We start from the raw sequence: 14628 nt of genomic DNA on the forward strand, positions 1-14628 counted from the left end.
CAATGAACATAAGTAAAACAAATCAAACACAAGTAATAAAGATAAAATTGGAATGAATAAGTTAAAATAATAAACAATTAACAAAGTTTTTAAATGGGACAATCAACTAAATAGATCTCTGGGAAAAAAGATAATTCTCTCAGAAAATATAATAAAATGTTGGTAGACACATAATATTAGGGACCAAAATCCAGAAAAATAAAACTCTCAGAAATCAAGGGAAATGAAAAAAAAAAAAAAGGTACTACTTTGTGTAATTCAATCATTATTGATGGAGACATTGCTACTTGAAGAAAAAACAGCTTATTGAAACGGATTTAAAGTTAAAATAAATATAACTAAACAATAATACAATAAATTGTGAAGCTATTTCTTCTTGTTTTAATCTGACATAACATTGACATCATACTAGTACCAAGATTTTTCTGGCTTGTTCTGAAGCCAACTCTCCAAATATCTTGCTGTTAGTAATCTATAATTAGTAATAGTTGCTATTGTAATATCTGACTATGTTCTGATACATATTTATAATTTATTTATTTTTACATCAAACACAACATATACATATGCTACTATATTCCCATCTGTGGCAACTCACGCTGAAACGTGCCCAGCACATTCTTGTAAAGGTCCTCTCCATTCTACTCTCTGACTTCTGGGACTCTTAAAGCCTAATACACACTCTTGGTGACCACCCCTCTAACCCAGAAGCACTTTTGGAAAGGTTCTCTACCTCCTTTAGACAGAATCCTAAGTCTCAGCTCTAAACTCACCTCCATCTTCAATCTCTTTTCTGGACCTAAGTGATGCTCAATAAATGTTTTAAATGACTGTTTTCAAAAAAATAAAAAAAATAAAAATAAATAAATGGTTGGTTTCAATTAATTCACTCACTATTCCATTAGGGTAGCCATTTATCCAGACCCAGGTGGCAATCCATCTCAGATCTCAGTTATCTGTTTTCTTCTTTGTGTTTATAGTCCCATTTGTTTCAGGAATTTTCTGGGTCTCACCTTTCAGAATTTCAACCATGGCCTGAGCTCCAACAATGGCATGAGGATTCAAAGAGTGTCAGTCTTAGTGAGGAATCATTTGGGACTGGGCATCAATTAAAGGATTTCCTGGTTACGTCCATATTGGATGTACCTTCACTTGTTTGTTTGGTATCGACCTAAGCAGTTTTAAAAAAGACAGAGCCCTAGAAATACAACATACAGGTCATTGTCTCAAGCAGCATGTTGTGTGTGTGTCTGTGTGTTTGGGTGAGGAAGTGGGTATCTGTTGTGTGGGGGCTGGGGAAGTTTTTAAAAGGAAGTTTGTAACCAAAGATTCCACTTCTCCTACTCCATTTGCTCCTAATTCTTGAGTTGGATTATTGGAATTGTGATGAGAAACTTATTTGTAAGCATTCAAGGATAAGAGTTTGCCAGGGAAAACGGGAGGGTTTTTAAATGAAGAACCCAGCATGTGACTCAGGAGCTATGAGAGGTTGCAGATCCTGCAGGGAACTTCAGAGTCCACTAAATACGTGTACCCGGCCCTGTGCTGGATTGAGTCACAAAACCAGATCTGCCTGATCTCCTAGGCTGCTCAGTTTAACATGAAAAACCGGCAAATGAACTGGGCGTCTCTTAATGCAGAACCTGGACCTTCGTTGGATGATCTCAATCCTATGATGAATCCTGGAAGACTTTTTTTTTTTTTTTTTTTTTTTTTTTTTAGTAAACCTTTTAAGTGGCTCTGAGTGAGGAATGTGGCGGGGAAAACTGTGGAGACAGACACGCCTAGAGGAGGCCACAACTCCGGTTCCCAGTTCCGATAGGCTAGGATTCTCAGATTCCTGTCTGTGATTGGTTGCTCCTGAGGAAGCGTCACCAGAAGGGCGGAGCCGGCGCCTGGACCCTCCCTGCTCTCTTTGGCGCTGGCTTTCAGGGTCGGGCCCACTGCGCTGTGGAGTGCCAACCGGGAGCTGTGGATCGCCTGGGCTTGGTCGCGGGGTTCAAGTCCCTGAACCTAGGGCGCTGGACGGGCGGGTAAGTACTGAGTGTAAGTCCTGCGCTGGTGCGGGATGGGTCCCTTCTCACGCAACGGACACTGGGCCGCGGACCTGGACATTTCCACTTTCGATTTATCCTGCGAAACACTAATCCAGGTGGAGAAGGGAGGTGGTAGACAACCGTGCCCCTTTTGAAGTCAGGAATCCTGCAAGCTCACCTTAGTCGGCCCCCATCAGCCAGATGCCCTTGGGACCTGCCCAGCGCCCTAAAGCCAGAAGATTACTATACCCCACTACTCCTCGACCCCGAGGTTCCCGCCTTCCCCTCTCCCTTCTCCCCCTGGCCTTCTGCCTCCAAAGTCTTTTCCAGTCTCTGTCCCCTCCCCTCAAATGTCTTCTCAGACCTGTGTCCTACTCTGCCAGAGGCACAATTGAAACAACTAAACGTTTAATTATTTAATTTGTCGAAGTATTTTATGTATAATAAAAAAATAAAACATCTTCTACCGAAGAGCAATAATTATCCATCCCTAAATCTTTGCAGAGGTCACCACTATTAATGTTTCCACGTTATATCTTTTTATGACTTTAAGTCAAAATAATATGCTTTCACTCATCTCATTTCTTGATTTATTTTGATATTTATTTGCCTCAATTTCCTACTGTCACTGTCTTCTCAATTTTCAGTTGCTATTTTAGTTTTTTCTGTTAACCTTTCTAGCTGTAAATAAAAGATGTCAACCTCTTTTTCATGTTCTGTCAGCTTCAGGCAGTGCCATTTAGTGCCGCCCCCTCCACCGGCTTAGATGAGGATTTAATATTTTCTCTACTTCTAACCTACTATCAGCTGAACTTCAACAGTTACATTTAATTCTCATGCATTCAACAATATTAAGCACTGTTCTTGGCACTGGAAAAATAGTAGTGAACAAAACAGACAAAATCCCTATTCACATAAAACCTTTAGTGTACAAAGTAAGACAGTCAATAAATATTTGACAATGATGTTAAGAGTAGGATCATGGAGACATCATTCCAGCTAGGAGAACAGCATGAACCCAAATCACTAATAATGAACGGACATGGAATCTGCAGGACAGTATGGAAGTTTATCCATTTGCTGCTGTCCTGCCACTGGTGCTGTTTCAAGATTGAGGGAAGAGCATTTTCCACAGGATCCCTTTGATACAGCTTGTTTTGAGCTGGAACTGAGAAGCTCTTGAGTTGGTTAGTAGTTTAGCAAAACTGGATTCCATAGTTTGGTACCGATAGTAGATGATAAAGCAAGAGGCAGGAAGATATGACCTGCTGATATCTTCTTACAGAGTCCTGCATGATATACTAACCTGCTTCATCCAGGAAGCCCTCCTGGATGAGCCTGAACCACAGTGATTTCTCTCTTTTGTCTTGAATTTGTGTTATACCTTGAAATCAGAGAGGTTAGGTAATTTGCCTAAAATAGAATAGTGGAACCCTGCGTCAACCATCTGTAAAATGAGAACAATAATGATTTCTATCTAGAGTTGTGAAATAAACAATCTGTGTAAAGTGCACAGAACAGTACCTGGAACATAGTGTAAGTGTTCAAGGAGTACTTGCTATTATTATTAATTTATGCTCTCAATTACCTATAATTATAAAGGCATTTTTCATTTAGAAACTATTTTTTTCCAGATGTGGTGGCACACTCCTGTAATCCCAGCAGCTCAGGAGGCTGAGGCTGGAGGATCACAGGTTCAAAGCCAGCCTTATTAGCAAAGGTGTAAACCAACCTAGTGAGACCATGTCTCAAAATAAAAGGGGCTGGAAATTTGCCTCAGTGGTTAAGCTCCTTTGGGTTCAATTCCTGGTACCAAAAAAAAAAAACAAAACAAAACAAAAAACTACTCTAAGCCAAGCTGGTTTATTCAACAAATATTTATTGGGCAATATCTGCATGGCAGGTACCATTTAGGTGCATAAACCAGCATGATCCTTCCTTTTACAGACTTTATCACATAACACAAACTTTCAAAGTAAATAAATAATGCCCAGTGAGCCAAGAGCCTACCCAATATTGACCATGCAAGTTCCATATCCATATGTGGCCCTGGCAAAAATCTCAGGGTTTTGTTGTTGTTTTTTTCCTGTAATGATGGCTTTATCAGTCTACTGTCATGTATAGCTAATTAAAACAAATTAAAGAGTTATAAAAAACAAAAGGTTGAGTCTTGGCGTGTTAGTGAATGAAAAGGTATGTTAGTGCAGGGATTCACAGAGCAGAAGGAAAGAACTACTGTTTTTCTTATATTTTTAAAAAATATTTATTTTTTAATTGTAGTTGGACACAATACCTTTATTTTATTTATTTTTATGTGGTTCTGAGGATCAAACCCAAGGCCTCTCACAGTGTTCAGCATAAGAAAACAAATTATGCATAAAAGCGATGGGCTTCCAACATAGGCCTTTTGCACCTTGAAGTATATAAATGTACACACAGACAGACCAGAGTGAGGCTGGAAGTATTTATGACCTTACTCTGACAACTGAAATACCACATGTTATGTGTTCTTACCCAACTTCAAGAGAAACTGCTGCTGTATAGAGCATGACTGCAGTGAGATGGTCTAATAGTACAAAACCCAGAGAAGAACCAAAGTTGATCAAATGAACGAAAACTGAGAACTCACAAATTCCATCAGCTAAGACATCCCTACCTATCCCTAATGTGATATGAGTAATGTGGCCTAGTCAGAACTTCAGCTGAGAAGTTAAATAAAGTCAGTAAAGGATCCAAAGGAAAGAGATCTTTTTTGGTCACTTATCATTTTTATTGATCTCTCTGTTCTTCTTTTACCTTTTTCTCTTAATTGTTTTTCTTTTATTCTTGTAGGTTTCAGTACTTCTCCCTAGTTTTATTCAAGTTTTATTCATGTTCTGAGGAGGACATGAGAAGGAACCATGGATCTCATAGCCTTGGTGGAAGCCATTATGGAAGAAGTGGCCTGTCCCATCTGCATGAGCTTTCTGAAGGAGCCTGTGAGCATTGACTGTGGCCACACCTTCTGCCATAGCTGTCTCTTTGGACTCTGGCAAGTCCCAGCAGAATCTGAGAACTGGGATTACACCTGTCCCCTTTGTCGAGCTCCTATCCAGCTAAGAAACCTGCGTCCTAATTGGCAGCTGGCCAGTGTTGCAGAAAAAGTTCGTTTGTTACAGCTTTGTCCAGGAATGGAGCTGAAAGGCGATGTGTGTGAGCTCCACAGGGAAGAGATAAAAATGTTCTGCAAAGAGGATGGACTGATTATGTGTGAGGCCTGCAGCCAGTCCCCAGAGCATGAAGCCCACAGTGTCCTGCCCATGAAGGATGTTGCCTGGGAGTACAAGGTGGGAGATAGAGCCTGGCCATTCCATATCACAGATATGACTGGCCCTCATTTGGCCATCTCCACAACGAGGGCCAGCCCAAGAGACTGAGAGCCAATTCCTTTGGCTTCTGACATCCACCCACAGTTCCCTAGAATCTGGTACATTGAACTTTCCTTGTATTCATGAACTTCTTTGATTTTCTTCCCTCCCACTTTTTCCACTTCCTACCCCAAGCCCAACATGGCTTAATATCCAAACAAGTATATTTTCAATACTGATAGTTTGAAGGATACTTTTAACTTCAGTTCTGTGTGGCTTGGGTGAGTTTAGATAGGAGGCTGTTATTTAGTAGTCACAGCTACAGTTATCAGAATCTGTAAACTTCTAGCAGTGCCACAAGAAATCACTTGAAATTGAGTGAATCACTTTAACTCCTTCATTTTATAGACAAAAATGAAGCTTAGAAATTTAGGATCTTAATAGTTGATTTTAGAGCTGAAAAGAACCATGGTAAGACGACACTTAGAACGGATTTGCCAGTGCCAGTTTTGGTTTAAGCACTTAATATGTATTAATGCTCACAGCATCTGTTTTCAGATCCTTTCTGACTTTAAGTTAGTTAAAGGAAGATCAAAGGCTAGTCGTTGGTTTTTTGCTCTTTGGCCAGGATTCTTTCTCATTTCCCAGCTCCTATTGTTTACTTATGTATGGGGCTGGAGTCACCTCTGTCACATCTGCTCCTTTTTTGTAGGCACCCTTGTCAGCTTCCAGCCTCCAGGCTGCTCCTTGCTCTTCTCTCAGGCCTATGCTGATGATTCTTTATCAGAACCATTTATTTTTTTCTATCTGGGAAGAATTTCTAAAACATCAGAAGTATATACTTTCTTTTCCTTTTTCTTTCTTTTTGAGAATATTAGCATAAGGATGAGGTATAACATTATAACATAGGAATTAAGAGCTGAGCTAAATCCCAGCCCAGCCATTTATTAGCTGGATGACTTTGGATTAACCTCAGTTTTCTTATTTATAAAATAGGGATAATGCCAAAGTATTAGTGCATGTTTGGTGCTTAAGCCATATGTGGCATTTGTTAAATCTTTAACAAAATCATCAGAATTTAAACTCATATTAAAATACTTAATTCTTTCCAGTAGAAACCCCTTGTATTACTGTTCTAAGAAAGTGCTTCTTGCCCTTTATGTGCATACGAACCACTCAGCGATCTTGCTGAAGTTCAGATTCCCATTTGAAAGGTTTGTGATGCAGCACAAGAGTCTGCATTTCTAACAACCATCCAAGGAATGCTGGTATTGTTGACTCTAGACCACACTTTGAGTAGAATAACAAGACAGATAAGAATAAAATTAGGCATGAACAGGAAAATCCAGGATGTTTTTTCTAGAAAAGTTATAATGGGCCTTTTCTTCTACTTTACAGACACTTAGGCATTGTGGGAATTGAAGTGATTTTTAGCTCAGAGAGCTACACTGCATGTCATCTAGCCAGGTCCACTCCTTCTATGGCATTCCTTTTTCTCCCAGCATCTATTCAGATTCTTGTTGTCTGAGGTTCACTGGTTTTCCCATTACCTTCCAGTGTTAAAAAGCTTTTTTTTTTTTTTTTTTTTTTTAAATCAGTGTGAGATGGCTTTAACAGTTTCTTTATTTATCTCTTACAGTGGAAACTCCACAAGGCTCTGGAACATCTGAAGAATGAACAAGATGAGGCCTGGAAGCTGGTAGTTAATGAGAAGAAACGAACTGCCCTTTGGAAGGTAGGTTGCTGTCATCCCCATGTTGTTCTGGAGCTGGCTATGGTAGCTTCTCATCTTTGTGTAGCAGAATGTGGGGCTTGAAGTCAGAGAGCCTGGAGTCCCAATACCAGCTTTCCTTTTACCTCAGGCCATAGGCTTTTCCACCCATTGTTTGATTATGATTAGGGATACCTCTGATCTCATGCCCTCATATATTAGAAAGGAAAAGTATGTGCCTCATATACATGGTAGCTCATGGTAGTGTGGCTTGTCTAATGCTAGTAAATCATAGTTTCCATTTCACTTTCCCAGTTAAAGAATAGTTGCTATGAGTTCAATTATTAAAATATCAGAAAATAATCTCTGACATACACTTGAAGCTGATAAATATGAAACTGTCAGAAAGGTTGATCAAGAAAGTGATCTAAAGTAGTACATTGAACAGGTATAATACCAGCAAGAGGAAACACCATCTATCCGTATAGTTCATTTACACTGCTTTAGCAAGTATATCTGGTTATTATTCTGAAAATGGAAAATATTCTAGCTCTTATGGTACTAGTATAGTATCATGGATCCTACTGGGGTCAATAATAGTGGTGCAGGTTGAATACCCCTTATCTAAAAAATCTAAAATCCAAAGTGTACTAATATCCAAAATTTTTTGAACACCAACATGATGGATTGCATTCAAAATATAAGAACATTAAAAATTATTATATAAAATTACCTTCATGCTATGTGTATAAGGTATATATGAGACATAAATGAATGTTCTTGTTTAAATTTGGGTCCAATTCCCAAAATATCACTTTACATATAAGAAAATACTCCAAAATTCAAAAAGATCCCAAATCTAAAACACCTTTGTACCAGGTACCAGGTATTTCAGATAAAGGATATTCAACATATAAAAGAGACCCAGAAGAATGTCCTGAAGCTGTGGAAGAATAAAGGTAGGAACAGTTAGTATCCTTTATCTTTGTCTCTACGGTGCCTAGTACATGGTTGTACCAAACATTCCTCAGTATATGCATACACACCTGTCAGTGTCCCCAATTCAGAGTGACCCTTATACCAAAAAAAATATCAGTGCTGATTCCAATCTTGGCTCCATAGATACAGGTGGAAATCCGAAAGCAAAGTATCATGTGGGAGTTTGAGAAGTATCGTCAATTACTAAATAATCAACAGCCACCGGGTCGGCAGCTAGAGGTGGAGGAAGCTGCAGCTCTGGCCAGTCTAGAACAGGAGAAAGTAGAGACTGTGCATAAGCTGGAGTTGAGTCACAAGGAGCTCAGACAGCAGAGCCAGGTCTTATGGAAGATGGCTGCAGAGTTGGAAGAGAGGTATCAGAGACCTGTCCGTTGGATGCTGCAGGTGAGTACCACCTTTTCTTGGGAGGCCTAAGTGAGAGCAGAAGATAGACTGAGATTCCAAGAGAGAGGATTAGCTGATCTTCCGTGCAGCCTGTCAGCACTCTGCCTGCCAGTTAGGGACCCTGTGTGTCCCTAACTAATACATGCTGTTCTCCTTTCCCTGGTTAGGTGGTAGTTCCATAGACCAGCCCATTCTCCAAACCAGGAATAGGTCAGCAGGTACTCAGGCAGCTTGGCATCATTCCAGTTCCTGCCCTCCACACTGGGAATCTTGGATGGAGCCTAATGTTGGCCAATGCAGCCAACTCTGCTCTGCTGCCCTCTCACAGGTTCTCCTGCTATAGCACTGCTCAGCTTTTCTCCATTTCACTCTGAGAAACCCCTTCCAGAGTTCAGTGTTTTGTCTGTTCCCTCCAAAGCACTCATGTGCTGCATTTTTTTTCTCCTTCTAGGGTATTCAGGAAGTCTTAAACAGGTATGTTCCCATCCTTGGAGCCTCTAGGCAGCCTTTTAGGGGATAGAGAAGCCAGACCCACAAATGGGAAAAGAAAATGATGCAACAGAAAGTAGACACTGATCCATAATCTCTTCCCTCTTCCCTTATATTGGCTAAAGAAAAATTGTTGATATTTCCTTTTTCTTCTTGGTACTTGATCGAATTCATTTCAGGTATTACCAATGAGAATTTTAGGTGAAGTTTATAAAATAGGTGGTTTCCAGTAAATCACCCAAGGGCAGGAAAAGACTGCATAGAGGTTCCAGCCTTTCTCCTTTGCAGGACACTTTTTCCTCTTCTGGTGTCAAATACATACCTAAACTTTTCCACAGCATGGAGATCTGAGAGTTTTCATTTCTATGTCATAGTTTGAGACTCAGCCAAATCATCATCACATCTCTGCTTTGCTAAGGAGGGGCACCTTGCTGACTGTCCCTGGCCATGCCCTTCTTCCATATTCTAAGGAAAGGCTCATATGGTAGAGCCAGAATTCTTGGCCCCAACATTAGCCCTCCTCTACCAGGAGCGAGTCTTGGAGACTGCAGCAGCCAGAACCAGTCTCCCTGGAACTGAAGACAGATTGCCGTGTCCTGGGGCTGAGAGAGATCCTGAAGACATATGCAGGTAATGGATGCTGGGATGATTGCGATAGCAGTTTGCGGGATCCCTCCCTCCTACAGAAGTGAAATAACTGATTGCCCTCTAGATGCCCATCAGTGAGAAATCTGTGGCTGGATTTATCAGAGAAATCTCCCTGGTGGCCCTTGCTCTGTATTAGTGTAACCAACCAGGATCTTTTTCCCTAGCTGATGTGCTCCTGGATCCAGATACTGCTTACTTCCGACTGATCGTGTCAGAGGACAGAAAATGTGTGCACTATGGAGACATTCAACAGGAACTCCCTGACAATCCTGAAAGATTTTACCGCTATAATATTGTCCTTGGCAGCCAGTGCATCTCCTCAGGCCGGCACTACTGGGAGGTAGAGGTGGGAGACAGGTCTGAATGGGGTCTTGGAGTGTGTACAGAAAATGTAGACCGGAAGGAGGTAGTCTATTTATCCCCCCAGTATGGATTCTGGGTGATAAGGCTGAGGAAGGGAACTGAGTACCGGGCAGGCACTGATAATTACCTGCTTCTGTCCTTGCCAGTTCCTCCTCGCCGCGTGGGGGTCTTCCTAGATTATGAGGCCCATGATATCTCCTTCTATAATGTGACTGACAATGGCTCCCACATTTTCACTTTCCCCCCTCATCCCTTCCCTGGACGCCTCCTGCCCTATTTTAGTCCTTGCTACAGCATTTGTGCAAACAACACTGCTCCTCTAACCATCTGCTCCCTGGATGGTGAGGACTAGTAGAGCCACTGTCTACCCTAGCGCCCTTGGAATTTGGCCTGGCCCACAGGGGTGTCGGAGGATCCTGCCACTGAGAAGTGTCCCCTTGAACCAAGCCTAGAATCCAAGGACTCCTCTGCCCAACCCTGTGGTCTCTTGGTCCTGGGCCAAAGTTGATCGCTAAACCACTCATGTGAAAGAGTGGAGTGTCAGTCAGATGATCACTGTGATCCATGAGGGAAAAGTAGCATGGTCAATGGTGAGGCTCAGCAGTGCTCAGATACTTTGTTGGTGTAAGGATCAGGACTTTGTCGATTCTGTAGCTCACAACCCTCTTGCCTGGTCTCTGTCAAATGCCACAGTTAAGTCAGTGAGCATGACAAAGTGGTTCCAATCTCAGGAAACCTTTTAAACAGAGTTTACCATTGAGCCTAAAGAATAATGTCCCATTGCCATCCCCATCCTGAGCATGAGCTGAGCAAATCATTGTCCCTCAGATTCTTAGCCCTGCCTTTTTCTCTAAATGGCAGTATCAGAAAACCTATGAGCCTTAGTGTTTTATTTTCACTTTGTGGATGAGAAAACTGAAATGGCCTTGAAGCAAGTTATTTCTTACAAAGCTATAAATTTAAAATAAATAATTTATTTTAAATATTTTTTTAGTTGTAGATGGAAACACAGTATTTTTATTTATTTTTATGTGGTATTGAGGATTGAACCCAGTGCCTCACACATGAGAAGCAAGCACTTTACCACTGAACTACAGCCCCAGCCCTACAAATAATTTTTAAATCACTTTAAAAATTATAAAGTTATTTTTCACATTCAAATGAAACAAGTGACAAACTCACTTCTAAGGTCACTTGTCATCATATCATTCACTACATTTGGGTCTGAAAATTCTCACATATTTGAGAAGTATTAAGTGTCCTCATTGGAAAATGGGCATAATTTGGCTCAAAACAACTTATTTGCCTACTCCATAGGGTAGTTGTAAAGATCCCAGATCCCAGTCATGCCATTGTTCCTTTCTCAGGAAGGCAAACCATGGATTTGGCATGTGGTGACCTTCTCACTTGCCTATGGTGCAGTCAGCATCTACATAGCAGTGCCTTTGTTTCTGAGGACTTCTTGTGACACTCTGTAGCCATTTAGACAGAAAGGTACCATGTCTGTGTTTGTCTTTGGAATAGAGTAGGGTCTGCGACCTCAGCTTACAAAATAAAGATAATGAAAAGAAAAAGAAAACAGGAAGGAAACCTCATCTACCAGCGAGTTAGGCTAAAATTTGGATCTTTCGATGTCAAGGGAATCTTCATTCTTCTTTTTACTTCCATTGTATTCTTTCTTTTCTCTGAATCTATAGGGGAGGGAAATGTGCAGAGAAAGAACAGGACTAGACACAAAAAGTGAGTTTGAGATCAGATATTATAATGAAAAGGAATTAAGACCACATATTGGTCTTAGACCTTAGAGAGATGATTGTTAGCCTTAGAGAGAAAGGTTGACTTTAGCGGGAAAGGTTGTACAAAAGTAGTTCACTACAAGTCATAAGATTATGATGTGGAAGTAACTATGGCTAGAAACAAATTTCAAGGCAAGCCAAGTATTTGAGAATTATTGGCCCTATTGTGAGTGCTACAATGTTTACAAAATTGCATGTTGTCTCTGTGAGGCAATATAACACAACCTCTGGCACAGTTTATCCTTGCATGAAAACCCTTATCTATAGGGTTAATTTAGGATTGGAGAGTAAAATTGATACTACATTTGGTATACACAGACACATAGCTGCTTCCAGTTGGTCATAATAAGGAATAATAAAAATTGCCTTTCTGTGTTAATTGTATTGGTTGTTTACATATGAAGAAGGTCAAACAGGCCACAGTAAAGAAATAAACTCATTCTACCACCATGTGTCCAAGTTGCTTCTCAGGAATTAGGGGAAAAAAGGGGTGAGGGGTGGATATTAATATCAGGAAATGATCTGGTAAGTCAAAGACCTGATCCTGACAAAAGGTTGAGCCGAGTTGCATTAGAAGGATCATGTGTGTTTGTGTGGGGACTCCCTGGGAAATAGAATTGAGAAATAGGTTCTTAGAAAGTGCTTCCAGTTATATCCAAGGACACTTAGCAAAAGAAGATGGGGGCAAATCAACGTTGCTTAGAAGGTTCCTAGAAATAAAAAGGACAATTAGGTGATAAATTTATTCAAACCTAGAGTAAATTAAGGAATGAAATGACCTCAAGTGTAATTTACTATCTGGGATTTGTTGGTTGTTTGCTACAGTTTAACATTGATTTATATGCATTGGCTATTTGTTAAATGAATTAAATAACATTGTTATATATCACATTGTCTAATTTTTAAGACCAGACAAAAGGATAAATTTTTTCATGCATGAAAACCCTTCTCTATAGGGTATTTGCTTATATTTCCTTTTTAAGTATTCCATAAAGATGAGAACCTTATTTGTTTGGTTTAGCATTACAAATCAGTCTAGTACTGTGTGTGTGTGTGTGTGTGTGTGTGTGTGTGTACACATGCTTGCGCATGCACCTGTGTTTACACATGTGTGTGTTAAATATTTAAATATCTAAGTGAGAATATTTTTATTCAAGTGCCTAAAATTTAATAAAAATAAGTTCTTCCTGCCTCAAAGAGGCAATAAAAGCTAGGTAGTACTCCAAGGAACAGTAAAACTAGATGATAATGATACTTCTGTCCAATACTAATTTGATGGATAATTTCTTTCATTGTAATTCTCAAAAGTGACTCCAACTGGAAAGAGACAAGTAGTTGTAATGGGGGTAAAGTGCCTGCACTGCTCCCTGTTATGTCTAGGTTGACACTTCCAGCTCAGTGTGATCAATCCCTATAATACATGGCCTGCTTCCCAGCCTTGTTTTACTAATAGACAGGGATGCCATACCTGAGCTTTAAGGAGACAGTTGTTAAAATGTAAAAATGTTTGAGTCCTACAAAAGGAGGAGACACCAGGGCAAATTCTTGGGTTTCAAACTCTCTACAAGAAATGCAGTCTACCTTTTTTTCAAATAAGATTGATGATCTCTTAAAATCCAAACAGTGTTTACTATGGGTCCCAGACACTAGTTAAATGGGGACACATCACTTCATGCAATGGGACAAGGCAGTGTCTGCATGTACTGTAAGAAGCACAGGATATTCTGTTTGGAGGTAGCCAGGGCAAGAAACCAGTACACTTTGAGAAGTACATAGCTCAGAAAATATTTGAGTAGCCACATGGGTCACCATAATTTCAGAGAATGCCAACCGGAATGAAACACAAAGCTGTTAGGGCAACCGTCCAGATGGAAATGCTGGTAGAAATTTCTGTTTTACTTGCAAGTGGGACTGGAACTTTGTTGCTTTACATCATATCATTTAATCCATCACATATTCTTTGATCTAATAAATATATTCAATTTTTCAGGTTGCTTATGCAGAAAGAATAGTATGACTTTCAAAATGAAAATCTTAACTATGGAATAAATTTGTAATCTTGTTTCATTCTTGTTTATGGGTTGCAAGAAAAGAGTTTCTTTTCATTGCTCTTTGGTACATCATTATAAGATTTTTAAGAGGCTGGCTTCTACTCTGTTGGTATTAATAAATAGAAAACATCCTTGGTAGGTAAACAAGTCAAATATTAGTAAATGGATGCTAATTAAGCAGCAGATCTATTTGAATAGAGTGAACATATTAGTACCAGTTTATAGGACTACAGTTGTAATATGACCTAGAACTGCCTCTTAAAAGTGTGGAAATATAAATGTTCTGGGTGCATTTTTAAGTACATGTATTGTGTCAAATGTTGTGTTATGTGCTCTCTATTCACAATTTCACTGAACTTTAAGTACCATCTATAAGTTATCTTTGTTTCCACCATCACTAGAAAAAAAAGTTAAGATTGATGACAGAACCACTTGCCTTCAACACAGTTTCTTCTTGCACTTTGAATTTTAATGTTACCAGAAATTATTTTTATTAATATTTTCAAATGCACTACAATTGAATATATGTGTCTTTTGCATGTGAGGTCTTTTTCCCCCTAAAATATATAGATTACTCAGTTTAACATATTCTTAAAGAGCAAATTAAAAATAGAAATATATGTGGATCCAGGGACCCAGAAAAAGAAAAGTGCCATTTCTTTATATTCTTGTATGCTAACCTTTTTATCTAAGTACATACACCTAAGTGGTGCCATGAGAAGTGCCTCTGTTATATTTGATTTCCACCTAGGTGTTTTGAGATTGAGCTACAGAGAGGAGGACTAGTAAGCAAAAATAACAATG

At 39.7% G+C, this 14628-nt stretch overlaps 1 protein-coding gene across 5 annotated transcripts; it reads left to right on the forward strand.

Moving 5' to 3' along the window:
• The first annotated feature begins 1915 nt into the window (after positions 1 to 1915).
• On the forward strand, positions 1916 to 11558 carry Trim68 (tripartite motif containing 68). 5 transcript variants are annotated; one of them, XM_026401076.2, is made up of 7 exons: positions 1916 to 2033; positions 4869 to 5362; positions 7023 to 7118; positions 8217 to 8477; positions 8929 to 8951; positions 9496 to 9596; positions 9779 to 11558. In XM_026401076.2, the coding sequence occupies exons 2-7, from the start codon at positions 4937 to 4939 to the stop codon at positions 10327 to 10329; spliced, it is 1458 nt and encodes a 485-aa protein (XP_026256861.2). In that variant the 5' UTR covers positions 1916 to 2033; positions 4869 to 4936; the 3' UTR covers positions 10330 to 11558. The 5 variants fall into 5 exon arrangements, with proteins under 5 accessions (XP_026256861.2, XP_026256862.2, XP_026256863.2 ...); XM_026401077.2 differs by having other exon boundaries at positions 8223 to 8477; XM_026401078.2 differs by lacking the exon at positions 8217 to 8477.
• The last annotated feature ends 3070 nt before the right edge of the window (positions 11559 to 14628 follow it).

This window comes from Urocitellus parryii, chromosome 4 (assembly GCF_045843805.1).
Source record: "Urocitellus parryii isolate mUroPar1 chromosome 4, mUroPar1.hap1, whole genome shotgun sequence".
NCBI lineage: Eukaryota > Metazoa > Chordata > Mammalia > Rodentia > Sciuridae > Urocitellus > Urocitellus parryii.